The sequence below is a fragment of the Lithobates pipiens genome, unplaced genomic scaffold, assembly GCF_037356315.1.
Source record: "Lithobates pipiens isolate NorthernLeopardFrog02 unplaced genomic scaffold, aLitPip1_a1.2 Scaffold_79, whole genome shotgun sequence".
NCBI classification, from domain to species: domain Eukaryota; kingdom Metazoa; phylum Chordata; class Amphibia; order Anura; family Ranidae; genus Lithobates; species Lithobates pipiens.
The window spans coordinates 1,151,419-1,179,112 of record NW_027507902.1 but is presented as its reverse complement, the minus strand read 5'-3'; the positions used below and the strand labels follow the sequence as shown (position 1 = coordinate 1,179,112).

General features: G+C 55.1%; 1 protein-coding gene and 1 long non-coding RNA gene across 3 annotated transcripts in view; one reads left to right on the top strand and one right to left on the bottom strand.

The window, feature by feature from the left end:
* Positions 1-27,694, bottom strand: part of LOC143960021 (uncharacterized) — a 236,931-nt gene that overhangs the window by 50,288 nt on the left and 158,949 nt on the right. The window lies entirely within an intron of this gene.
* Positions 1-27,694, top strand: part of LOC143960015 (uncharacterized) — an 89,536-nt gene that overhangs the window by 35,065 nt on the left and 26,777 nt on the right. For both annotated transcript variants that reach the window (XM_077468273.1, XM_077468274.1), the window contains exon 3: positions 25,366-25,668. In XM_077468273.1, coding sequence (XP_077324399.1) covers positions 25,366-25,668 — 303 coding nt within the window. The remainder of the gene's footprint in view (positions 1-25,365; positions 25,669-27,694) is intronic.

Genomic DNA, 27,694 nt, shown 5'->3' with positions numbered 1-27,694 from the left:
GTAGAGAGGGGTGGAGGACACTGAATGGAGGTCAGTGGAGGGATTGGTAGAGAGGGGTGGAGGACACTGAATGGAGGTCAGTGGAGGGATTGGTAGAGAGGGGTGGAGGACACTGAATGGAGGTCAGTGGAGGGATTGGTAGAGAGGGGTGGAGGACAGTGAATGGAGGTCAGTGGAGGGATTGGTAGAGAGGGGTGGAGGACACTGAATGGAGGCCAGTGGAGGGATTGGTAGAGAGGGGTGGAGGGCACTGAATGGAGGTCAGTGGAGGGATTGGTAGAGAGGGGTGGAGGACACTGAATGGAGGTCAGTGGAGGGATTGGTAGAGAGGGGTGGAGGACACTGAATGAAGGTCAGTGGAGGGATTGGTAGAGAGGGGTGGAGGACACTGAATGGAGGTCAGTGGAGGGATTGGTAGAGAGGGGTGGAGGACACTGAATGAAGGTCAGTGGAGGGATTGGTAGAGAGAGGTGGAGGACACTGAATGGAGGTCAGTGGAGGGATTGGTAGAGAGGGGTGGAGGACACTGAATGGAAACCAGTGGAGGGATTGGTAGAGAGGGGTGGAGGACACTGAATGGAGGTCAGTGGAGGGATTGGTAGAGAGGGGTGGAGGACACTGAATGGAGGTCAGTGGAGGGATTGGAGGAGAGGGGTGGAGGACACTGAATGGAGGTCAGTGGAGGGATTGGTAGAGAGGGGTGGAGGACACTGAATGGAGGTCAGTGGAGGGATTGGTAGAGAGGGGTGGAGGACACTGAATGGAGGTCAGTGGAGGGATTGGTAGAGAGGGGTGAAGGACACTGAATGGAGGTCAGTGGAGGGATTGGTAGAGAGGGGTAGAGGACACTGAATGGAGGTCAGTGGAGGGATTGGTAGAGAGGGGTGAAGGACACTGAATGGAGGTCAGTGGAGGGATTGGTAGAGAGGGGTGAAGGACACTGAATGGAGGTCAGTGGAGGGATTGGTAGAGAGGGGTGGAGGACACTGAATGGAGGTCAGTGGAGAGATTGGTAGAGAGGGGTGGAGGACACTGAATGGAGGTCAGTGGAGAGATTGGTAGAGAGGGGTGGAGGACACTGAATGTAGGTCAGTGGAGGGATTGGTAGAGAGGGGTGGAGGACACTGAATGGAGATCAGTGGAGGGATTGGTAGAGAGGGGTGAAGGACACTGAATGGAGGTCAGTGGAGGGATTGGTAGAGAGGGGTGGAGGACACTGAATGGAGGTCAGTGGAGGGATTGGTAGAGAGGGGTGGAGGACACTGAATGGAGACCAGTGGAGGGATTGGTAGAGAGGGGTGGAGGACAGTGAATGGAGACCAGTGGAGGGATTGGTAGAGAGGGGTGGAGGACACTGAATGGAGGCCAGTGGAGGGATTGGTAGAGGGGGGTGGAGGACACTGAATGGAGGTCAGTGGAGGGATTGGTAGAGAGGGGTGAAGGACACTGAATGGAGGTCAGTGGAGGGATTGGTAGAGAGGGGTGGAGGACACTGAATGGAGGTCAGTGGAGGGATTGGTAGAGAGGGGTGGAGGACACTGAATGGAGACCAGTGGAGGGATTGGTAGAGAGGGGTGGAGGACACTGAATGGAGGTCAGTGGAGGGATTGGTAGAGAGAGGTGAAGGACACTGAATGGAGGTCAGTGGAGGGATTGGTAGAGAGGGGTGGAGGACACTGAATGGAGACCAGTGGAGGGATTGGTAGAGAGGGGTGGAGGACACTGAATGGAGGTCAGTGGAGGGATTGGTAGAGAGGGGTGGAGGACACTGAATGGAGGTCAGTGGAGGGATTGGTAGAGAGGGGTGGAGGACACTGAATGGAGGTCAGTGGAGGGATTGGTAGAGAGGGGTGGAGGACACTGAATGGAGGTCAGTGGAGGGATTGGTAGAGAGGGGTGAAGGACACTGAATGGAGGTCAGTGGAGGGATTGGTAGAGAGGGGTGGAGGACACTGAATGGAGACCAGTGGAGGGATTGGTAGAGAGGGGTGGAGGACACTGAATGGAGGTGAGTGGAGGGATTGGTAGAGAGGGGTGGAGGACACTGAATGGAGGTCAGTGGAGGGATTGGTAGAGAGGGGTGGAGGACACTGAATGGAGGTCAGTGGAGGGATTGGTAGAGAGGGGTGGAGGACACTGAATGGAGGTCAGTGGAGGGATTGGTAGAGAGGGGTGGAGGACACTGAATGGAGACCAGTGGAGGGATTGGTAGAGAGGGGTGGAGGACACTGAATGGAGACCAGTGGAAGGATTGGTAGAGAAGGGTGGAGGACACTGAATGGAGGTCAGTGGAGGGATTGGTAGAGAGGGGTGGAGGACACTGAATGGAGGTCAGTGGAGGGATTGGTAGAGAGGGGTGGAGGATACTGAATGGAGGTCACTGGAGGGATTGGTAGAGAGGGGTGGAGGACACTGAATGGAGGTCAGTGGAGGGATTGGTAGAGAGGGGTGGAGGACACTGAATGGAGACCAGTGAAGGGATTGGCAGAGAGGGGTGGAGGACACTGAATGGAGGTCAGTGGAGGGATTGGTAGAGAGGGGTGGAGGACACTGAATGGAGGCCAGTGGAGGGATTGGTAGAGAGGGGTGGAGGACACTGAATGGAGGTCAGTGGAGGGATTGGTAGAGAGGGGTGGAGGACACTGAATGGAGGTCATTGGAGGGATTGGTAGAGAGGGGTGGAGGACACTGAATGGAGGTCAGTGGAGGGATTGGTAGAGAGGGGTGGAGGACACTGAATGGAGGTCAGTGGAGGGATTGGTAGAGAGGGGTGGAGGACACTGAATGGAGGTCAGTGGAGGGATTGGTAGAGAGGGGTGGAGGACACTGAATGGAGGCCAGTGGAGGGATTGGTAGAGAGGGGTGGAGGACACTGAATGGAGACCAGTGGAGGGATTGGTAGAGAGGGGTGGAGGACACTGAATGGAGGTCAGTGGAGGGATTGGTAGAGAGGGGTGGAGGACACTGAATGGAGGTCAGTGGAGGGATTGGTAGAGAGGGGTGGAGGACACTGAATGGAGGTCAGTGGAGGGATTGGTAGAGAGGGGTGGAGGACACTGAATGGAGGTCAGTGGAGGGATTGGTAGAGAGGGGTGAAGGACACTGAATGGAGGTCAGTGGAGGGATTGGTAGAGAGGGGTGGAGGACACTGAATGGAGGTCAGTGGAGGGATTGGTAGAGAGGGGTGGAGGACACTGAATGGAGACCAGTGGAGGGATTGGTAGAGAGGGGTGGAGGACAGTGAATGGAGACCAGTGGAGGGATTGGTAGAGAGGGGTGGAGGACACTGAATGGAGGCCAGTGGAGGGATTGGTAGAGGGGGGTGGAGGACACTGAATGGAGGTCAGTGGAGGGATTGGTAGAGAGGGGTGAAGGACACTGAATGGAGGTCAGTGGAGGGATTGGTAGAGAGGGGTGGAGGACACTGAATGGAGGTCAGTGGAGGGATTGGTAGAGAGGGGTGAAGGACACTGAATGGAGACCAGTGAAGGGATTGGCAGAGAGGGGTGGAGGACACTGAATGGAGGTCAGTGGAGGGATTGGTAGAGAGGGGTGGAGGACACTGAATGGAGGCCAGTGGAGGGATTGGTAGAGAGGGGTGGAGGACACTGAATGGAGGTCAGTGGAGGGATTGGTAGAGAGGGGTGGAGGACACTGAATGGAGGTCATTGGAGGGATTGGTAGAGAGGGGTGGAGGACACTGAATGGAGGTCAGTGGAGGGATTGGTAGAGAGGGGTGGAGGACACTGAATGGAGGTCAGTGGAGGGATTGGTAGAGAGGGGTGGAGGACACTGAATGGAGGTCAGTGGAGGGATTGGTAGAGAGGGGTGGAGGACACTGAATGGAGGCCAGTGGAGGGATTGGTAGAGAGGGGTGGAGGACACTGAATGGAGACCAGTGGAGGGATTGGTAGAGAGGGGTGGAGGACACTGAATGGAGGTCAGTGGAGGGATTGGTAGAGAGGGGTGGAGGACACTGAATGGAGGTCAGTGGAGGGATTGGTAGAGAGGGGTGGAGGACACTGAATGGAGGTCAGTGGAGGGATTGGTAGAGAGGGGTGGAGGACACTGAATGGAGGTCAGTGGAGGGATTGGTAGAGAGGGGTGAAGGACACTGAATGGAGGTCAGTGGAGGGATTGGTAGAGAGGGGTGGAGGACACTGAATGGAGGTCAGTGGAGGGATTGGTAGAGAGGGGTGGAGGACACTGAATGGAGACCAGTGGAGGGATTGGTAGAGAGGGGTGGAGGACAGTGAATGGAGACCAGTGGAGGGATTGGTAGAGAGGGGTGGAGGACACTGAATGGAGGCCAGTGGAGGGATTGGTAGAGGGGGGCTGAGGACACTGAATGGAGGTCAGTGGAGGGATTGGTAGAGAGGGGTGGAGGACAGTGAATGGAGACCAGTGGAGGGATTGGTAGAGAGGGGTGGAGGACACTGAATGGAGGCCAGTGGAGGGATTGGTAGAGGGGGGTGGAGGACACTGAATGGAGGTCAGTGGAGGGATTGGTAGAGAGGGGTGGAGGACAGTGAATGGAGACCAGTGGAGGGATTGGTAGAGAGGGGTGGAGGACACTGAATGGAGGCCAGTGGAGGGATTGGTAGAGGGGGGTGGAGGACACTGAATGGAGGTCAGTGGAGGGATTGGTAGAGAGGGGTGAAGGACACTGAATGGAGGTCAGTGGAGGGATTGGTAGAGAGGGGTGGAGGACACTGAATGGAGGTCAGTGGAGGGATTGGTAGAGAGGGGTGGAGGACACTGAATGGAGACCAGTGAAGGGATTGGTAGAGAGGGGTGGAGGACACTGAATGGAGGTCAGTGGATGGATTGGTAGAGAGGGGTGGAGGACACTGAATGGAGACCAGTGGAGGGATTGGTAGAGAGGGGTGGAGGACACTGAATGGAGGTCAGTGGAGGGATTGGTAGAGAGGGGTGGAGGACACTGAATGGAGACCAGTGGAGGGATTGGTAGAGAGGGGTGGAGGACACTGAATGGAGGTCAGTGGAGGGATTGGTAGAGAGAGGTGAAGGACACTGAATGGAGGTCAGTGGAGGGATTGGTAGAGAGGGGTGGAGGACACTGAATGGAGACCAGTGGAGGGATTGGTAGAGAGGGGTGGAGGACACTGAATGGAGGTCAGTGGAGGGATTGGTAGAGAGGGGTGGAGGACACTGAATGGAGGTCAGTGGAGGGATTGGTAGAGAGGGGTGGAGGACACTGAATGGAGGTCAGTGGAGGGATTGGTAGAGAGGGGTGAAGGACACTGAATGGAGGTCAGTGGAGGGATTGGTAGAGAGGGGTGGAGGACACTGAATGGAGGTCAGTGGAGGGATTGGTAGAGAGGGGTGGAGGACACTGAATGGAGGTCAGTGGAGGGATTGGTAGAGAGGGGTGAAGGACACTGAATGGAGGTCAGTGGAGGGATTGGTAGAGAGGGGTGGAGGACACTGAATGGAGGTCAGTGGAGGGATTGGTAGAGAGGGGTGGAGGACACTGAATGGAGACCAGTGGAGGGATTGGTAGAGAGGGGTGGAGGACACTGAATGGAGGCCAGTGGAGGGATTGGTAGAGGGGGGTGGAGGACACTGAATGGAGGTCAGTGGAGGGATTGGTAGAGAGGGGTGAAGGACACTGAATGGAGGTCAGTGGAGGGATTGGTAGAGAGGGGTGGAGGACACTGAATGGAGACCAGTGGAGGGATTGGTAGAGAGGGGTGGAGGACACTGAATGGAGGTCAGTGGAGGGATTGGTAGAGAGGGGTGGAGGACACTGAATGGAGACCAGTGGAGGGATTGGTAGAGAGGGGTGGAGGACACTGAATGGAGACCAGTGGAGGGATTGGTAGAGAGGGGTGGAGGACACTGAATGGAGGTCAGTGGAGGGATTGGTAGAGAGGGGTGGAGGACACTGAATGGAGGTCAGTGGAGGGATTGGTAGAGAGGGGTGGAGAACACTGAATGGAGGTCAGTGGAGGGATTGGTAGAGAGGGGTGGAGGACAGTGAATGGAGACCAGTGGGGGGATTGGCAGAGAGGGGTGGAGGACACTGAATGGAGGTCAGTGGAGGGATTGGTAGAGAGGGTTGGAGGACACTGAATGGAGGTCAGTGGAGGGATTGGTAGAGAGGGGTGGAGGACACTGAATGGAGGTCAGTGGAGGGATTGGTAGAGAGGAGTGGAGGACACTGAATGGAGGTCAGTGGAGGGATTGGTAGAGAGGGGTGGAGGACACTGAATGGAGGTCAGTGGAGGGATTGGTAGAGAGGGGTGGAGGACACTGAATGGAGGTCAGTGGAGGGATTGGTAGAGAGGGGTGGAGGACACTGAATGGAGGTCAGTGGAGGAATTGGTAGAGAGGGGTGGAAGACACTGAATGGAAGGTCAGTGGATGGATTGGTAGAGAGGGGTGGAGGACGCTGAATGGAGGTCAGTGGAGGGATTGGTAGAGAGGGGTGGAGGACACTGAATGGAGGTGAGTGGAGGGATTGGTAGAGAGGGGTGGAGGACACTGAATGGAGGTCAGTGGAGGGATTGGTAGAGAGGGGTGGAGGACACTGAATGGAGGTCAGTGGAGGGATTGGTAGAGAGGGGTGGAGGACACTGAATGGAGGTCAGTGGAGGGATTGGTAGAGAGGGGTGGAGGACACTGAATGGAGACCAGTGGAAGGATTGGTAGAGAAGGGTGGAGGACACTGAATGGAGGTCAGTGGAGGGATTGGTAGAGAGGGGTGGAGGACACTGAATGGAGGTCAGTGGAGGGATTGGTAGAGAGGGGTGGAGGACACTGAATGGAGGTCACTGGAGGGATTGGTAGAGAGGGGTGGAGGACACTGAATGGAGGTCAGTGGAGGGATTGGTAGAGAGGGGTGGAGGACACTGAATGGAGGTCAGTGGAGTGATTGGTAGAGAGGGGTGGAGGACACTGAATGGAGGTCAGTGGAGGGATTGGTAGAGAGGGGTGGAGGACACTGAATGGAGGTCAGTGGAGGGATTGGTAGAGAGGGGTGGAGGACACTGAATGGAGACCAGTGAAGGCATTGGCAGAGAGGGGTGGAGGACACTGAATGGAGGTCAGTGGAGGGATTGGTAGAGAGGGGTGGAGGACACTGAATGGAGGCCAGTGGAGGGATTGGTAGAGAGGGGTGGAGGACACTGAATGGAGGTCAGTGGAGGGATTGGTAGAGAGGGGTGGAGGACACTGAATGGAGGTCATTGGAGGGATTGGTAGAGAGGGGTGGAGGACACTGAATGGAGGTCAGTGGAGGGATTGGTAGAGAGGGGTGGAGGACACTGAATGGAGGTCAGTGGAGGGATTGGTAGAGAGGGGTGGAGGACACTGAATGGAGGTCGGTGGAGGGATTGGTAGAGAGGGGTGGAGGACACTGAATGGAGGTCAGTGGAGGGATTGGTAGAGAGGGGTGGAGGACACTGAATGGAGATCAGTGGAGGGATTGGTAGAGAGGGGTGGAGGACACTGAATGGAGGTCAGTGGAGGGATTGGTAGAGAGGGGTGGAGGACACTGAATGGAGACCAGTGGAGGGATTGGTGGAGAGGGGTGGAGGACACTGAATGGAGGTCAGTGGAGGGATTGGTAGAGAGGGGTGGAGGACACTGAATGGAGGTCAGTGGAGGGATTGGTAGAGAGGGGTGGAGGACACTGAATGGAGACCAGTGGAGGGATTGGTGGAGAGGGGTGGAGGACACTGAATGGAGGTCAGTGGAGGGATTGGTAGAGAGGGGTGGAGGACACTGAATGGAGGTCAGTGGAGGGATTGGTGGAGAGGGGTGGAGGACACTGAATGGAGGTCAGTGGAGGGATTGGTAGAGAGGGGTGGAGGACACTGAATGGAGGTCAGTGGAGGGATTGGTAGAGAGGGGTGGAGGACACTGAATGGAGGTCAGTGGAGGGATTGGTAGAGAGGGGTGGAGGACACTGAATGGAGGTCAGTGGAGGGATTGGTAGAGAGGGGTGGAGGACACTGAATGGAGGTCAGTGGAGGGATTGGTAGAGAGGGGTGGAGGACACTGAATGGAGGTCAGTGGAGGGATTGGTAGAGGGGGGTGGAGGACACTGAATGGAGATCAGTGGAGGGATTGGTAGAGAGGGGTGGAGGACACTGAATGGAGGTCAGTGGAGGGATTGGTAGAGAGGGGTGGAGGACACTGAATGGAGGCCAGTGGAGGGATTGGTAGAGAGGGATGGAGGACACTGAATGGAGACCAGTGGAGGGATTGGTAGAGAGGGATGGAGGACACTGAATGAAGGTCAGTGGAGGGATTGGTAGAGAGGGGTGGAGGACACTGAATGGAGGTCAGTGGAGGGATTGGTAGAGAGGGGTGGAGGACACTGAATGGAGGTCAGTGGAGGGATTGGTAGAGAGGGGTGGAGGACACTGAATGGAGGTCAGTGGAGGGATTGGTAGAGAGGGGTGGAGGACACTGAATGGAGGTCAGTGGAGGGATTGGTAGAGAGGGGTGGAGGACACTGAATGGAGACCAGTGGAGGGATTGGTAGAGAGGGGTGGAGGACACTGAATGTAGGTCAGTGGAGGGATTGGTAGAGAGGGGTGGAGGACACTGAATGGAGGTCAGTGGAGGGATTGGTGGAGAGGGGTGGAGGACACTGAATGGAGGTCAGTGGAGGGATTGGTAGAGAGGGGTGGAGGACACTGAATGGAGGTCAGTGGAGGGATTGGTAGAGAGGGGTGGAGGACACTGAATGGTGGTCAGTGGAAGGATTGGTAGAGAGGGGTGGAGGACACTGAATGGAGGTCAGTGGAGGGATTGGTAGAGAGGGGTGGAGGACACTGAATGGAGGTCAGTGGAGGGATTGGTAGAGAGGGGTGGAGGACACTGAATGGAGGCCAGTGGAGGGATTGGTAGAGAGGGGTGGAGGACACTGAATGGAGGTCAGTGGAGGGATTGGTAGAGAGGGGTGGAGGACACTGAATGGAGGTCAGTGGAGGGATTGGTAGAGAGGGGTGGAGGACACTGAATGGAGGTCAGTGGAGGGATTGGTAGAGAGGGGTGGAGGACACTGAATGGAGGTCAGTGGAGTGATTGGTAGAGAGGGGTGGAGGACACTGAATGGAGACCAGTGGAGGGATTGGTAGAGAGGGGTGGAGGACACTGAATGGAGGTCAGTGGAGTGATTGGTAGAGAGGGGTGGAGGACACTGAATGGAGGTCAGTGGAGTGATTGGTAGAGAGGGGTGGAGGACACTGAATGGAGGTCAGTGGAGGGATTGGTAGAGAGGGGTGGAGGACACTGAATGGAGGTCAGTGGAGGGATTGGTAGAGAGGGGTGGAGGACACTGAATGGAGACCAGTGGAGGGATTGGTAGAGAGGAGTGGAGGACACTGAATGGAGGTCAGTGGAGGGATTGGTAGAGAGGGGTGGAGGACACTGAATGGAGGTCAGTGGAGTGATTGGTAGAGAGGGGTGGAGGACACTGAATGGAGGTCAGTGGAGGGATTGGCAGAGAGGGGTGGAGGACACTGAATGGAGGTCAGTGGAGGGATTGGTAGAGAGGGGTGGAGGACACTGAATGGAGGTCAGTGGAGTGATTGGTAGAGAGGGGTGGAGGACACTGAATGGAGGTCAGTGGAGGGATTGGTAGAGAGGGGTGGAGGACACTGAATGGAGGTCAGTGGAGGGATTGGTAGAGAGGGGTGGAGGACACTGAATGGAGACCAGTGGAGGGATTGGTAGAGAGGAGTGGAGGACACTGAATGGAGGTCAGTGGAGGGATTGGTAGAGAGGGGTGGAGGACAGTGAATGGAGACCAGTGGGGGGATTGGCAGAGAGGGGTGGAGGACACTGAATGGAGGTCAGTGGAGGGATTGGTAGAGAGGGGTGGAGGACACTGAATGGAGGTCAGTGGAGGGATTGGTAGAGAGGAGTGGAGGACACTGAATGGAGGTCAGTGGAGGGATTGGTAGAGAGGGGTGGAGGACAGTGAATGGAGACCAGTGGGGGGATTGGCAGAGAGGGGTGGAGGACACTGAATGGAGGTCAGTGGAGGGATTGGTAGAGAGGGTTGGAGGACACTGAATGGAGGTCAGTGGAGGGATTGGTAGAGAGGGGTGGAGGACACTGAATGGAGGTCAGTGGAGGGATTGGTAGAGAGGAGTGGAGGACACTGAATGGAGGTCAGTGGAGGGATTGGTAGAGAGGGGTGGAGGACACTGAATGGAGGTCAGTGGAGGGATTGGTAGAGAGGGGTGGAGGACACTGAATGGAGGTCAGTGGAGGGATTGGTAGAGAGGGGTGGAGGATACTGAATGGAGGTCAGTGGAGGGATTGGTAGAGAGGGGTGGAGGACACTGAATGGAGGTCAGTGGAGGGATTGGTAGAGAGGGGTGGAGGACACTGAATGGAGATCAGTGGATGGATTGGTAGAGAGGGGTGGAGGACACTGAATGGAGGTCAGTGGAGGGATTGGTAGAGAGGGGTGGAGGACACTGAATGGAGGTCAGTGGAGGGATTGGTAGAGAGGGGTGGAGGATACTGAATGGAGGTCAGTGGAGGGATTGGTAGAGAGGGGTGGAGGACACTGAATGGAGGTCAGTGGAGGGATTGGTAGAGAGGGGTGGAGGACACTGAATGGAGGTCAGTGGAGGGATTGGTAGAGAGGGGTGGAGGACACTGAATGGAGACCAGTGGGGGGATTGGCAGAGAGGGGTGGAGGACACTGAATGGAGGTCAGTGGAGGGATTGGTAGAGAGGGTTGGAGGACACTGAATGGAGGTCAGTGGAGGGATTGGTAGAGAGGGGTGGAGGACACTGAATGGAGGTCAGTGGAGGGATTGGTAGAGAGGAGTGGAGGACACTGAATGGAGGTCAGTGGAGGGATTGGTAGAGAGGGGTGGAGGACACTGAATGGAGGTCAGTGGAGGGATTGGTAGAGAGGGGTGGAGGACACTGAATGGAGGTCAGTGGAGGGATTGGTAGAGAGGGGTGGAGGACACTGAATGGAGACCAGTGGAGGGATTGGTAGAGAGGGGTGGAGGACAGTGAATGGAGGTCAGTGGAGGGATTGGTAGAGAGGGGTGGAGGACACTGAATGGAGATCAGTGGAGGGATTGGTAGAGAGGGGTGGAGGACACTGAATGGAGGTCAGTGGAGGGATTGGTAGAGAGGGGTGGAGGACACTGAATGGAGGTCAGTGGAGGGATTGGTAGAGAGGGGTGGAGGACACTGAATGGAGGTCAGTGGGGGGATTGGTAGAGAGAGGTGGAGGACACTGAATGGAGGTCAGTGGAGGGATTGGTAGAGAGGGGTGGAGGACACTGAATGGAGATCAGTGGAGGGATTGGTAGAGAGGGGTGGAGGACACTGAATGGAGGTCAGTGGAGGGATTGGTAGAGAGGGATGGAGGACACTGAATGGAGGTCAGTGGAGGGATTGGTAGAGAGGGGTGGAGGACACTGAATGGAGGTCAGTGGAGGGATTGGTAGAGAGGGGTGGAGGACACTGAATGGAGGTCAGTGGAGGGATTGGTAGAGAGGGGTGGAGGATACTGAATGGAGGTCAGTGGAGGGATTGGTAGAGAGGGGTGGAGGACACTGAATGGAGGGCAGTGGAGGGATTGGTAGAGAGGGGTGGAGGACACTGAATGGAGGTCAGTGGAGGGATTGGTAGAGAGGGGTGGAGGACACTGAATGGAGGTCAGTGGAGGGATTGGTAGAGAGGGGTGGAGGACACTGAATGGAGACCAGTGGAGGGATTGGTAGAGAGGGGTGGAGGACAGTGAATGGAGACCAGTGGAGGGATTGGTAGAGAGGGGTGGAGGACACTGAATGGAGGCCAGTGGAGGGATTGGTAGAGGGGGGTGGAGGACACTGAATGAAGGTCAGTGGAGGGATTGGTAGAGAGGGGTGAAGGACACTGAATGGAGGTCAGTGGAGGGATTGGTAGAGAGGGGTGGAGGACACTGAATGGAGGTCAGTGGAGGGATTGGTAGAGAGGGGTGGAGGACACTGAATGGAGACCAGTGAAGGGATTGGTAGAGAGGGGTGGAGGACACTGAATGGAGGTCAGTGGATGGATTGGTAGAGAGGGGTGGAGGACACTGAATGGAGACCAGTGGAGGGATTGGTAGAGAGGGGTGGAGGACACTGAATGGAGGTCAGTGGAGGGATTGGTAGAGAGGGGTGGAGGACACTGAATGGAGACCAGTGGAGGGATTGGTAGAGAGGGGTGGAGGACACTGAATGGAGGTCAGTGGAGGGATTGGTAGAGAGAGGTGAAGGACACTGAATGGAGGTCAGTGGAGGGATTGGTAGAGAGGGGTGGAGGACACTGAATGGAGGTCAGTGGAGGGATTGGTAGAGAGGGGTGAAGGACACTGAATGGAGGTCAGTGGATGGATTGGTAGAGAGGGGTGGAGGACACTGAATGGAGGTCAGTGGATGGATTGGTAGAGAGGGGTGGAGGACACTGAATGGAGACCAGTGGAGGGATTGGTAGAGAGGGGTGGAGGACACTGAATGGAGGTCAGTGGAGGGATTGGTAGAGAGGGGTGGAGGACACTGAATGGAGACCAGTGGAGGGATTGGTAGAGAGGGGTGGAGGACACTGAATGGAGGTCAGTGGAGGGATTGGTAGAGAGGGGTGGAGGACACTGAATGGAGGTCAGTGGAGGGATTGGTAGAGAGGGGTGGAGGACACTGAATGGAGGTCAGTGGAGGGATTGGTAGAGAGGGGTGAAGGACACTGAATGGAGGTCAGTGGAGGGATTGGTAGAGAGGGGTGGAGGACACTGAATGGAGGTCAGTGGAGGGATTGGTAGAGAGGGGTGGAGGACACTGAATGGAGGTCAGTGGAGGGATTGGTAGAGAGGGGTGAAGGACACTGAATGGAGGTCAGTGGAGGGATTGGTAGAGAGGGGTGGAGGACACTGAATGGAGGTCAGTGGAGGGATTGGTAGAGAGGGGTGGAGGACACTGAATGGAGACCAGTGGAGGGATTGGTAGAGAGGGGTGGAGGACAGTGAATGGAGACCAGTGGAGGGATTGGTAGAGAGGGGTGGAGGACACTGAATGGAGGCCAGTGGAGGGATTGGTAGAGGGGGGTGGAGGACACTGAATGGAGGTCAGTGGAGGGATTGGTAGAGAGGGGTGAAGGACACTGAATGGAGGTCAGTGGAGGGATTGGTAGAGAGGGGTGGAGGACACTGAATGGAGACCAGTGGAGGGATTGGTAGAGAGGGGTGGAGGACACTGAATGGAGGTCAGTGGAGGGATTGGTAGAGAGGGGTGGAGGACACTGAATGGAGACCAGTGGAGGGATTGGTAGAGAGGGGTGGAGGACACTGAATGGAGACCAGTGGAGGGATTGGTAGAGAGGGGTGGAGGACACTGAATGGAGGTCAGTGGAGGGATTGGTAGAGAGGGGTGGAGGACACTGAATGGAGGTCAGTGGAGGGATTGGTAGAGAGGGGTGGAGAACACTGAATGGAGGTCAGTGGAGGGATTGGTAGAGAGGGGTGGAGGACAGTGAATGGAGACCAGTGGGGGGATTGGCAGAGAGGGGTGGAGGACACTGAATGGAGGTCAGTGGAGGGATTGGTAGAGAGGGTTGGAGGACACTGAATGGAGGTCAGTGGAGGGATTGGTAGAGAGGGGTGGAGGACACTGAATGGAGGTCAGTGGAGGGATTGGTAGAGAGGAGTGGAGGACACTGAATGGAGGTCAGTGGAGGGATTGGTAGAGAGGGGTGGAGGACACTGAATGGAGGTCAGTGGAGGGATTGGTAGAGAGGGGTGGAGGACACTGAATGGAGGTCAGTGGAGGGATTGGTAGAGAGGGGTGGAGGACACTGAATGGAGGTCAGTGGAGGAATTGGTAGAGAGGGGTGGAAGACACTGAATGGAAGGTCAGTGGATGGATTGGTAGAGAGGGGTGGAGGACGCTGAATGGAGGTCAGTGGAGGGATTGGTAGAGAGGGGTGGAGGACACTGAATGGAGGTGAGTGGAGGGATTGGTAGAGAGGGGTGGAGGACACTGAATGGAGGTCAGTGGAGGGATTGGTAGAGAGGGGTGGAGGACACTGAATGGAGGTCAGTGGAGGGATTGGTAGAGAGGGGTGGAGGACACTGAATGGAGGTCAGTGGAGGGATTGGTAGAGAGGGGTGGAGGACACTGAATGGAGGTCAGTGGAGGGATTGGTAGAGAGGGGTGGAGGACACTGAATGGAGACCAGTGGAAGGATTGGTAGAGAAGGGTGGAGGACACTGAATGGAGGTCAGTGGAGGGATTGGTAGAGAGGGGTGGAGGACACTGAATGGAGGTCAGTGGAGGGATTGGTAGAGAGGGGTGGAGGACACTGAATGGAGGTCACTGGAGGGATTGGTAGAGAGGGGTGGAGGACACTGAATGGAGGTCAGTGGAGGGATTGGTAGAGAGGGGTGGAGGACACTGAATGGAGGTCAGTGGAGTGATTGGTAGAGAGGGGTGGAGGACACTGAATGGAGGTCAGTGGAGGGATTGGTAGAGAGGGGTGGAGGACACTGAATGGAGGTCAGTGGAGGGATTGGTAGAGAGGGGTGGAGGACACTGAATGGAGACCAGTGAAGGCATTGGCAGAGAGGGGTGGAGGACACTGAATGGAGGTCAGTGGAGGGATTGGTAGAGAGGGGTGGAGGACACTGAATGGAGGCCAGTGGAGGGATTGGTAGAGAGGGGTGGAGGACACTGAATGGAGGTCAGTGGAGGGATTGGTAGAGAGGGGTGGAGGACACTGAATGGAGGTCATTGGAGGGATTGGTAGAGAGGGGTGGAGGACACTGAATGGAGGTCAGTGGAGGGATTGGTAGAGAGGGGTGGAGGACACTGAATGGAGGTCAGTGGAGGGATTGGTAGAGAGGGGTGGAGGACACTGAATGGAGGTCGGTGGAGGGATTGGTAGAGAGGGGTGGAGGACACTGAATGGAGGTCAGTGGAGGGATTGGTAGAGAGGGGTGGAGGACACTGAATGGAGATCAGTGGAGGGATTGGTAGAGAGGGGTGGAGGACACTGAATGGAGGTCAGTGGAGGGATTGGTAGAGAGGGGTGGAGGACACTGAATGGAGGTCAATGGAGGGATTGGTAGAGAGGGGTGGAGGACACTGAATGGAGGTCAGTGGAGGGATTGGTAGAGAGGGGTGGAGGACACTGAATGGAGGTCAGTGGAGGGATTGGTAGAGGGGGGTGGAGGACACTGAATGGAGATCAGTGGAGGGATTGGTAGAGAGGGGTGGAGGACACTGAATGGAGGTCAGTGGAGGGATTGGTAGAGAGGGGTGGAGGACACTGAATGGAGGCCAGTGGAGGGATTGGTAGAGAGGGATGGAGGACACTGAATGGAGACCAGTGGAGGGATTGGTAGAGAGGGATGGAGGACACTGAATGAAGGTCAGTGGAGGGATTGGTAGAGAGGGGTGGAGGACACTGAATGGAGGTCAGTGGAGGGATTGGTAGAGAGGGGTGGAGGACACTGAATGGAGGTCAGTGGAGGGATTGGTAGAGAGGGGTGGAGGACACTGAATGGAGGTCAGTGGAGGGATTGGTAGAGAGGGGTGGAGGACACTGAATGGAGGTCAGTGGAGGGATTGGTAGAGAGGGGTGGAGGACACTGAATGGAGACCAGTGGAGGGATTGGTAGAGAGGGGTGGAGGACACTGAATGTAGGTCAGTGGAGGGATTGGTAGAGAGGGGTGGAGGACACTGAATGGAGGTCAGTGGAGGGATTGGTGGAGAGGGGTGGAGGACACTGAATGGAGGTCAGTGGAGGGATTGGTAGAGAGGGGTGGAGGACACTGAATGGAGGTCAGTGGAGGGATTGGTAGAGAGGGGTGGAGGACACTGAATGGTGGTCAGTGGAAGGATTGGTAGAGAGGGGTGGAGGACACTGAATGGAGGTCAGTGGAGGGATTGGTAGAGAGGGGTGGAGGACACTGAATGGAGGTCAGTGGAGGGATTGGTAGAGAGGGGTGGAGGACACTGAATGGAGGCCAGTGGAGGGATTGGTAGAGAGGGGTGGAGGACACTGAATGGAGGTCAGTGGAGGGATTGGTAGAGAGGGGTGGAGGACACTGAATGGAGGTCAGTGGAGGGATTGGTAGAGAGGGGTGGAGGACACTGAATGGAGGTCAGTGGAGGGATTGGTAGAGAGGGGTGGAGGACACTGAATGGAGGTCAGTGGAGTGATTGGTAGAGAGGGGTGGAGGACACTGAATGGAGACCAGTGGAGGGATTGGTAGAGAGGGGTGGAGGACACTGAATGGAGGTCAGTGGAGTGATTGGTAGAGAGGGGTGGAGGACACTGAATGGAGGTCAGTGGAGTGATTGGTAGAGAGGGGTGGAGGACACTGAATGGAGGTCAGTGGAGGGATTGGTAGAGAGGGGTGGAGGACACTGAATGGAGGTCAGTGGAGGGATTGGTAGAGAGGGGTGGAGGACACTGAATGGAGACCAGTGGAGGGATTGGTAGAGAGGAGTGGAGGACACTGAATGGAGGTCAGTGGAGGGATTGGTAGAGAGGGGTGGAGGACACTGAATGGAGGTCAGTGGAGTGATTGGTAGAGAGGGGTGGAGGACACTGAATGGAGGTCAGTGGAGGGATTGGCAGAGAGGGGTGGAGGACACTGAATGGAGGTCAGTGGAGGGATTGGTAGAGAGGGGTGGAGGACACTGAATGGAGGTCAGTGGAGTGATTGGTAGAGAGGGGTGGAGGACACTGAATGGAGGTCAGTGGAGGGATTGGTAGAGAGGGGTGGAGGACACTGAATGGAGGTCAGTGGAGGGATTGGTAGAGAGGGGTGGAGGACACTGAATGGAGACCAGTGGAGGGATTGGTAGAGAGGAGTGGAGGACACTGAATGGAGGTCAGTGGAGGGATTGGTAGAGAGGGGTGGAGGACAGTGAATGGAGACCAGTGGGGGGATTGGCAGAGAGGGGTGGAGGACACTGAATGGAGGTCAGTGGAGGGATTGGTAGAGAGGGGTGGAGGACACTGAATGGAGGTCAGTGGAGGGATTGGTAGAGAGGAGTGGAGGACACTGAATGGAGGTCAGTGGAGGGATTGGTAGAGAGGGGTGGAGGACAGTGAATGGAGACCAGTGGGGGGATTGGCAGAGAGGGGTGGAGGACACTGAATGGAGGTCAGTGGAGGGATTGGTAGAGAGGGTTGGAGGACACTGAATGGAGGTCAGTGGAGGGATTGGTAGAGAGGGGTGGAGGACACTGAATGGAGGTCAGTGGAGGGATTGGTAGAGAGGAGTGGAGGACACTGAATGGAGGTCAGTGGAGGGATTGGTAGAGAGGGGTGGAGGACACTGAATGGAGGTCAGTGGAGGGATTGGTAGAGAGGGGTGGAGGACACTGAATGGAGGTCAGTGGAGGGATTGGTAGAGAGGGGTGGAGGATACTGAATGGAGGTCAGTGGAGGGATTGGTAGAGAGGGGTGGAGGACACTGAATGGAGGTCAGTGGAGGGATTGGTAGAGAGGGGTGGAGGACACTGAATGGAGATCAGTGGATGGATTGGTAGAGAGGGGTGGAGGACACTGAATGGAGGTCAGTGGAGGGATTGGTAGAGAGGGGTGGAGGACACTGAATGGAGGTCAGTGGAGGGATTGGTAGAGAGGGGTGGAGGATACTGAATGGAGGTCAGTGGAGGGATTGGTAGAGAGGGGTGGAGGACACTGAATGGAGGTCAGTGGAGGGATTGGTAGAGAGGGGTGGAGGACACTGAATGGAGGTCAGTGGAGGGATTGGTAGAGAGGGGTGGAGGACACTGAATGGAGGTCAGTGGAGGGATTGGTAGAGAGGGGTGGAGGACACTGAATGGAGGTCAGTGGAGGGATTGGTAGAGAGGGATGGAGGACACTGAATGGAGGTCAGTGGAGGGATTGGTAGAGAGGGGTGGAGGACACTGAATGGAGGTCAGTGGAGGGATTGGTAGAGAGGGGTGGAGGACACTGAATGGAGGTCAGTGGAGGGATTGGTAGAGAGGGGTGGAGGATACTGAATGGAGGTCAGTGGAGGGATTGGTAGAGAGGGGTGGAGGACACTGAATGGAGGTCAGTGGAGGGATTGGTAGAGAGGGGTGGAGGACACTGAATGGAGGTCAGTGGAGGGATTGGTAGAGAGGAGTGGAGGACACTGAATGGAGGTCAGTGGAGGGATTGGTAGAGAGGGGTGGAGGACAGTGAATGGAGACCAGTGGGGGGATTGGCAGAGAGGGGTGGAGGACACTGAATGGAGGTCAGTGGAGGGATTGGTAGAGAGGGTTGGAGGACACTGAATGGAGGTCAGTGGAGGGATTGGTAGAGAGGGGTGGAGGACACTGAATGGAGGTCAGTGGAGGGATTGGTAGAGAGGAGTGGAGGACACTGAATGGAGGTCAGTGGAGGGATTGGTAGAGAGGGGTGGAGGACACTGAATGGAGGTCAGTGGAGGGATTGGTAGAGAGGGGTGGAGGACACTGAATGGAGGTCAGTGGAGGGATTGGTAGAGAGGGGTGGAGGATACTGAATGGAGGTCAGTGGAGGGATTGGTAGAGAGGGGTGGAGGACACTGAATGGAGGTCAGTGGAGGGATTGGTAGAGAGGGGTGGAGGACACTGAATGGAGATCAGTGGATGGATTGGTAGAGAGGGGTGGAGGACACTGAATGGAGGTCAGTGGAGGGATTGGTAGAGAGGGGTGGAGGACACTGAATGGAGGTCAGTGGAGGGATTGGTAGAGAGGGGTGGAGGATACTGAATGGAGGTCAGTGGAGGGATTGGTAGAGAGGGGTGGAGGACACTGAATGGAGGTCAGTGGAGGGATTGGTAGAGAGGGGTGGAGGACACTGAATGGAGGTCAGTGGAGGGATTGGTAGAGAGGGGTGGAGGACACTGAATGGAGACCAGTGGGGGGATTGGCAGAGAGGGGTGGAGGACACTGAATGGAGGTCAGTGGAGGGATTGGTAGAGAGGGTTGGAGGACACTGAATGGAGGTCAGTGGAGGGATTGGTAGAGAGGGGTGGAGGACACTGAATGGAGGTCAGTGGAGGGATTGGTAGAGAGGAGTGGAGGACACTGAATGGAGGTCAGTGGAGGGATTGGTAGAGAGGGGTGGAGGACACTGAATGGAGGTCAGTGGAGGGATTGGTAGAGAGGGGTGGAGGACACTGAATGGAGGTCAGTGGAGGGATTGGTAGAGAGGGGTGGAGGACACTGAATGGAGACCAGTGGAGGGATTGGTAGAGAGGGGTGGAGGACAGTGAATGGAGGTCAGTGGAGGGATTGGTAGAGAGGGGTGGAGGACACTGAATGGAGATCAGTGGAGGGATTGGTAGAGAGGGGTGGAGGACACTGAATGGAGGGCAGTGGAGGGATTGGTAGAGAGGAGTGGAGGACACTGAATGGAGGTCAGTGGAGGGATTGGTAGAGAGGGGTGGAGGACACTGAATGGAGGTCAGTGGAGGGATTGGTAGAGAGGGGTGGAGGACACTGAATGGAGGTCAGTGGGGGGATTGGTAGAGAGAGGTGGAGGACACTGAATGGAGGTCAGTGGAGGGATTGGTAGAGAGGGGTGGAGGACACTGAATGGAGATCAGTGGAGGGATTGGTAGAGAGGGGTGTAGGACACTGAATGGAGGTCAGTGGAGGGATTGGTAGAGAGGGGTGGAGGACACTGAATGGAGGTCAGTGGAGGGATTGGTAGAGAGGGATGGAGGACACTGAATGGAGGTCAGTGGAGGGATTGGTAGAGAGGGGTGGAGGACACTGAATGGAGGTCAGTGGAGGGATTGGTAGAGAGGGGTGGAGGACACTGAATGGAGACCAGTGGAGGGATTAGTAGAGAGGGGTGGAGGACACTGAATGGAGGTCAGTGGAGGGATTGGTAGAGAGGGGTGGAGGACACTGAATGGAGGTCAGTGGAGGGATTGGTAGAGAGGGGTGGAGGATACTGAATGGAGGTCAGTGGAGGGATTGGTAGAGAGGGGTGGAGGACACTGAATGGAGGGCAGTGGAGGGATTGGTAGAGAGGGGTGGAGGACACTGAATGGAGGTCAGTGGAGGGATTGGCAGAGAGGGGTGGAGGACACTGAATGGAGGTCAGTGGAGGGATTGGCGGAGGGGTCAGAAATAGAAGCCAGATCGCTCTAGGATAATCAGAGCCCACAATGGGAAAAAGATTATGGTATGCTGGAGGGTACTGACGGGTCACCCCCCCCCCCCCCCCCCCCCGGAACATGGGGCCGGGTTCCTAGCACTAGCTAAGCACAGCCAGAAGAATGGCCGGACACGCCCCTGATGGTGGAGAACGGCCAGGCCACTCCCCCCCCCAGTGGTGAAGCTCCAGGGCCCAGTCACAAGTGCGACTGCTGCAACTCTGGTAGTTCCGCTACTGTTTGAGGAGCATGTTTAGTATTTGCCATATTTTATTACTCCTCTGTAATACTTTACGCTGCTTATTTAGATTTAAGTCACAACTTACCTTCATGGAGGCAGTCATGTGATATTATTACAGGGAAGCCAATCCCTCCATAGGATAATGTACATCTAGACATATTGGGGGATATGATTGTAGCACTGACCCCCGAAGGAGCTGCTTGTTTTATTGGGCTTACCGTTACCTCCTTGTTTGCTTCCCTGTTTAGGATTCCCGTGGTAGACGTCCCAAAACTCTCTGCCACAGACCTGTGGTGTACACTTGAGCGTTACTGAGGGATGTGGATAAATTAAACCCGTTCCCGACCGGCACACGCCGATGTACGTCGGCAGAATGGCACGGGCAGGCATATTGGCGTACAGGTACGTCCAATCTTTAATGCCGCCCTGCCATCACGAGCGCTGCTGGTCAGGACCCCCCGTGAGTCCGGTCACGGGTCCCGTGGACTCAATCGCCCGCGGGCATACCCGCGATCGTCTCACCGGGCGGCTGAATTGGGAGATGCCGTTGTAAACAGCATCTCCCCGTTCTGCCTAGCAACAAGTGACGCTGATCTCATCGTCCGTCGCTGGATAGCAAGAGTGGATTATCACCGCTGGAATCTTTTTTTTATTTTTTTTTATTTTGATAAGCCCCCCGCCTGCAGACCCCCACAACCACCGGCCAGGGTTGTGGGGATGAGGCCCTTGTCCTCATCAACATGGGGACAAGGTGATTTGAGGGGTCACAGACCCCCAAAGCATCCTCCCAATGTTGAGGGTATGTGGCCTGGTACGGTTCAGGAGGGAGGGGGGGCCGCTCTCTCGTCCCCCCCTCTTTTCCTGCGGCCTGCCAGGTTGCGTGCTCGGATAAAGGGTCTGCTATGGATTTTTAGGGGGACCCCCACGTCAATTTTTTTTTAAATTTGATGCGGGGTTCCCCTTAATATCCATACCAGACCTGAAGGGCCTGGTAATTGAATTTAGGGGACCCCCACACTTTTTTTTTTAATCAATGACTTTCAATGAGTGTTCTCTGTATTACGGAGCCGACAATTCATAATAGCCGCAAGTGATTTTAAAGGACTTTTTTTCCTGCAGAAATGACACTTTGTGCAGTGACAGTTCTAAGCACGGGAAACATGCGCCCCTTCACAGGCATACTATAGACACCCCCCAGGTATGAAATTTAAAGGAATATTACACTTTAATTGATTCACTTTAATCATTATTAAAATCACTGCTCCCGAAAAAACGGCCGTTTTTAAAACTTTTTTTTAGCATTGATCCATGTCCCCTGGGGCAGGACCCGGGTCCTGCCCCAGGGGAGTGTTTGGGGCCCTGGGTCCTGCCCCAGGGGAGTGTTTGGGGCCCTGGGTCCTGCCCCAGGGGAGTGTTTGGGGCCCTGGGTCCTGCCCCAGGGGAGTGTTTGGGGACCCGGGTCCTGCCCCAGGGGAGTGTTTGGGGCCCTGGGTCCTGCCCCAGGGGAGTGTTTGGGGCCCTGGGTCCTGCCCCAGGGGAGTGTTTGGGGCCCTGGGTCCTGCCCCAGGGGAGTGTTTGGGGCCCTGGGTCCTGCCCCAGGGGAGTGTTTGGGGACCCGGGTCCTGCCCCAGGGGACATGGATCAATGCTAAAAAAAAGTTTTAAAAATGGCCGTTTTTTCAGGAGCAGTGATTTTAATACCCAAACACTCCCCTGGGGCAGGACCCGGGTCCCCAAACACTCCCCTGGGGCAGGACCCGGGTCCCCAAACACTCCCCTGGGGCAGGACCCAGGGCCCCAAACACTGCCCTGGGGCAGGACCCGGGTCCCCAAACACTCCCTGGGGCAGGACCCGGGTCCCCAAACACTCCCCTGGGGCAGGACCCGGGTCCGCAGGACCCAGGTCCCCAAACACTCCCCTGGGGCAGGACCCGGGTCCCCAAACACTCCCCTGGGGCAGGACCCGGGTCCCCAAACACTCCCCTGGGGCAGGACCCGGGTCCCCAAACACTCCCCTGGGGCAGGACCCGGGTCCCCAAACACTCCCCTGGGGCAGGACCCGGGTCCCCAAACACTCCCCTGGGGCAGGACCCGGGTCCCCAAACACTCCCCTGGGGCAGGACCCAGGGCCCCAAACACTGCCCTGGGGCAGGACCCGGGTCCCCAAACACTCCCCTGGGGCAGGACCCGGGTCCCCAAACACTCCCCTGGGGCAGGACCCGGGTCCCCAAACACTTTTTTAGGACAGTAACTTGCATATTAGCCTTTAAAATGAGCACTTTAGATTTTGAACGTTGGAGTCCCATAGACTTTAATAGGGTTCTAAAGTATGCTGTTTACTAGCTCCATCGAATCTTCTTTATACATTCGACAGACACCATAAGCCTTCCAAGACAGATTCGACCGTAATTCACGTGGATTTTCGGACGAATGCAATTTTTGAACGAAAAACGAAATAAATAAAAACGAATTTCGGGAGTAACTAAATAAATTAAGTTTTCGGACGAAAACGAAATTCCGAAACGAAATATTTTACTCTGCACATGTCTAATCAATAATCGCTTATTGCGATTCTTTTTTTTACCAAAAATATGTAGAAGAATACGTATCGGCCTAAACTGAGGGAAAAAATGTTTTTTTATATATTTTTGGGGGATATTTATTATAACAAAAAGTAAAAAATAATGCGTTTTTTTCAAAACTGTCTCTCTATTTTTGTTTATAGTGCAAAAAATAAAAACCGCAGAGGTGATCAAATACCACCAAAAGAAAGCTCTATTTGTGGGGAAAAAAGGATGTCAATTTTGTTTGGGAGCCACGTCGCACGACCGCGCAATTGTCAGTTAAAGCGACGCAGCGCCGAATCACAAAAAGTGGTCTGGTCTTTGACCAGCAAAATGGTCCGGGGTTGAAGTTGTTAAAGAGCGATCATACGGTACCAGGTTCTCTCAGCCGATCCGGCGATACCGTATGAGTGTAGATCCGGGTTGCGTCCTTCAACTAAGCCTCCAGGCTGCTTCAGAGAAGCCAGCCTTGCACACGGCCTTCTCCTGAAGAGTGCTCCCCTGGGGTTCTTCGGTTGCTGGGCCTCTCCCTTCAGATGAGACGGCACCGGAGCACCCTTGGATCAGTAGGCCCCAAAACTTCACTCGGGCCTGTCCCTGCAGTTGCGTCGCCTCGGGCCAGCCGGCCCCCGAGACTCAGGATGCATGGTTCCGCACCCCAGGTCAGGAGGACCACCAGAACCAAACAGACAAAGAATAAAAAACACAAAACCCGAACACATGGCATTGGTACCTTAAATACCACCCCCCAGAATGCACAGCAGAAAAACACTCCCACTGGGCTGGTTCCGAGGGAATAATGGTATTCAATGCACCCAGCTAGACTGCGTTTCTACTCTTGCCCCAGCGGTGACAGCGACACCTGCGGTCAAGGAGGACCCAGTGCAACCCAGCTGGACTGGTACTGAAACAAGAAATTTAGAGAAATAGTCCCGAAACCCAACTGTGGTTTCAGGCAAATTAAAGCGGGAGTCCGCCGGGAGTTCCGCCGTATTTTATTTTTTTTAAAGCCAGCAGCTACAAATACTGCAGCTGCTGACTTTTAAAATAGCGACACTTACCTGTCCAGCGCGCCCGCGATGTCAGCACCCGAAGCCGATCTCTCGATCGTCTCTCGGGTGCTGCCGCCGCCATCTTGGGTATGGGAATCAGGAAGTGGAGCCTTGCAGCTTCATTTCCCGGTTCCCTACTGCGCAATAAGGATGGTCCCCGCTGTCTCTGGGATCCGTGTGTTTCCCAGCAGGCAGCGGGGGACCTGCAGAAAGGGGCGTAGATTCTGCGGAAAGGGGCGTGGCTTCTGCAGATATCTATCCCGGAAGTGGGTGCAGATATCTGTACTGTACAGGTACCTGCACCCCCCTCCCCCCTGAAAGGTGCCAATTGTGGCGCCGGAGGGGGGGAGGGTTCCAATGAGCGGAAGGTCCACTTTAGGGTGGAGCTCCCCTTTAACTTTTCAAAAAACCATAGTGCTGGGTCGTCTGGAGCCAGCGCTACATGACATAGACATATTGGGAGATCATTTCCTTTCCCTTCTATAGGCTCTTTATCCACTTAAGGACCGCCTCCTGTAAATATACGTCCCCTTTTTGAAGAGGGATATCTCGGTATCTGCCACAACCGAGGTATCCCTCTTTACAGGAGGTGGTCCTGTGTACAATAACAGTGGTCTCCGCAGCGCGTTCACCGCGAGTTCACCTTTATGGGTGGCGGGAGAGATGCCACCCCCCCCCCCCTCCCGAGCCCTCCCGCCGCTTACCGGAGCCGTCGGTAGCGGTGGAGGCGATCGGGTCCTGTCAATGGCCGGGTATGGAGACGAGTGAGGCTAAGATGGCCCCCCCCCCACTCGTCTCTATACCAGAGGAGGGCATTTAAGTCCAAATATGAGATCCGAGGACTTTTTGCCCTCAGATCTCATATATAAGAGGACCCGCCATGCTTTTTTCTATTACAAAGGATGTTTACATTCCTTGTAATAGGAATAAAAAGTGATCCATTAATTATTATTTTTTTTTTAAGTGTGAAAATAAATAAAATCAAGTAAAGTAAATAATAATAATAAAAAAAAAATTTTTTAAACCCCCCCCCCCCCCCGTCCCGACGAGGTCACGCACAGAAGCAAACGCATATGAAAACGGCGGGCAAACCACACATGTGAGGTATCGCCGCGATCGGTAGAGCGAGAGCGATAATTCTAGCCCTAGACCTCCTCTGTCACATAAAAAATGCAACCTGTAGAATTTTTTAAATGTCGCTTATGGAGATTTTTGAGGGTAAAAGTTTGACGCCCCATTCCACGAGCGGGCGCAATTTCGAAGCGTGACATTTCCAGCTGCCACCAGAGACTTATCTGCTGTCATGTGTCAGAAACTGTCCAATCCGGACGAATGTTTATGGTTGGTGATTGTGCTCTCTGCAGGGTCGGCTCCTGGTGTTTGGAGAAAGAGGAAACAAACCCCCGGGGATCTTATCATATATTCTCTGGAGGATCTGAAGGGAAATGACTTCAAGAGATTTAGGAACAAATTGTCTGATTTCTACTATGGAGATAAACGTCCCATCCCGCGAGGAAAACTAGAAAATGCCGACTGGATCACCACCAAGGATATCCTGATAAACGTATATGGAGAAGAAGGGGCTCTGGATGTCACCATTGAGGTCTTTACACTGATCGATCTGAGGGGACCCGCAAATGACCTCCGGGAGAGCAGAAAACAACATGGTGAGTTCCCATCTATAATGACCATTTCCTACCAATTCCTGATCAATATTCATGTTCTCCTGGGTCACTCACATGGGTGCAGAGGCCCATCAAGTGTTCAAGAGCCAATTGTTTATACATGTGGAGCTGTGTGCAGGCAGTCTAGGTCATTGGAGACACAGGAGCTGAATGGACCTAAAAAAATAAATAATACAGAACAAATATGATTCTCACTAAACAAGCTATTGGGATGTGAATAAGTCAGAGGTGCCGTGTGATATTGCAAGTTATTATTATTATACAGGATTTATAAAGCGCCAACAGTTTGCGCAGCACTTTACAACATGAGGGCAGACATTACAGTTACATTACAATTTGGTAGAAGAGGAATCAGAGGGCCCTGATCCTGAGAGCTTACAATCTAGGAGGGGAGGGTCAATTGATACAAAAGGTAATAGCTGTGGGGGGGGGGGGGGGGGGATGAGCTGATGGAGGAAGTAAAACAGTGTATTAGTTAGAAGCAGAATAGGCTTCTTTGTAGAGAAGGGTTTTCAGGGATCGTCTAAAGATGGATAGATTAGGGGACAGTCGGAACAGATTGGGGTAGGGAGTTCCAGAGGATGGGAGAAGCTCTGGAGAAGTCCTGCAGGCAAGCATGGAAGGAGGAGGGGACAATGGAGCTAGAGAGCAGGAGGTCTTGGGACACTGAATGGAGGCCAGTGGAGGGATTGGTAGAGAGGGGTGGAGGACACTGAATGGAGGTCAGTGGAGGGATTGGTAGAGAGGGGTGGAGGACACTGAATGGAGGTCAGTGGAGGGATTGGCAGAGAGGGGTGGAGGACAGTGAATGGAGGTCAGTGGAGGGATTGGTAGAGAGGGGTGGAGGACACTGAATGGAGGTCAGTGGAGGGATTGGTAGAGAGGGGTGGAAGACACTGAATGGAGACCAGTGGAGGGATTGGTAGAGAGGGGTGGAGGACACTGAATGGAGGTCAGTGGAGGGATTGGTAGAGAGGGGTGGAGGACACTGAATGGAGACCAGTGGAGGGATTGGTAGAGAGGGGTGGAGGACACTGAATGGAGGTCAGTGGAGGGATTGGTAGAGAGGTGTGGAGGACACTGAATGGAGGTCAGTGGAGGGATTGGTAGAGAGGGGTGGAGGACACTGAATGGAGGTCAGTGGAGGGATTGGTAGAGAGGGGTGGAGGACACTGAATGGAGGTCAGTGGAGGGATTGGTAGAAGGGGTGGAGGACAATGAATGGAGACCAGTGGAGGGATTGGTAGAGAGGGGTGGAGGACACTGAATGGAGACCAGTGGAGGGATTGGTAGAGAGGGGTGGAGGACACTGAATGGAGGTCAGTGGAGGGATTGGTAGAGAGGGGTGGAGGACACTGAATGGAGACCAGTGGAGGGATTGGCAGAGAGGGGTGGAGGACACTGAATGGAAACCAGTGGGGGGATTGGTAGAGAGGGGTGGAGGACACTGAATGGAGGTCAGTGGAGGGATTGGTAGAGAGGGGTGGAGGACACTGAATGGAGGTCAGTGGAGGGATTGGTAGAGAGGGGTGGAGGACACTGAATGGAGGTCAGTGGAGGGATTGGCAGAGAGGGGTGGAGGACAGTGAATGGAGGTCAGTGGAGGGATTGGTAGAGAGGGGTGGAGGACACTGAATGGAGGTCAGTGGAGGGATTGGTAGAGAGGGGTGGAAGACACTGAATGGAGACCAGTGGAGGGATTGGTAGAGAGGGGTGGAGGACACTGAATGGAGGTCAGTGGAGGGATTGGTAGAGAGGGGTGGAGGACACTGAATGGAGACCAGTGGAGGGATTGGTAGAGAGGGGTGGAGGACACTGAATGGAGGTCAGTGGAGGGATTGGTAGAGAGGTGTGGAGGACACTGAATGGAGGTCAGTGGAGGGATTGGTAGAGAGGGGTGGAGGACACTGAATGGAGGTCAGTGGAGGGATTGGTAGAGAGGGGTGGAGGACACTGAATGGAGGTCAGTGGAGGGATTGGTAGAAGGGGTGGAGGACAATGAATGGAG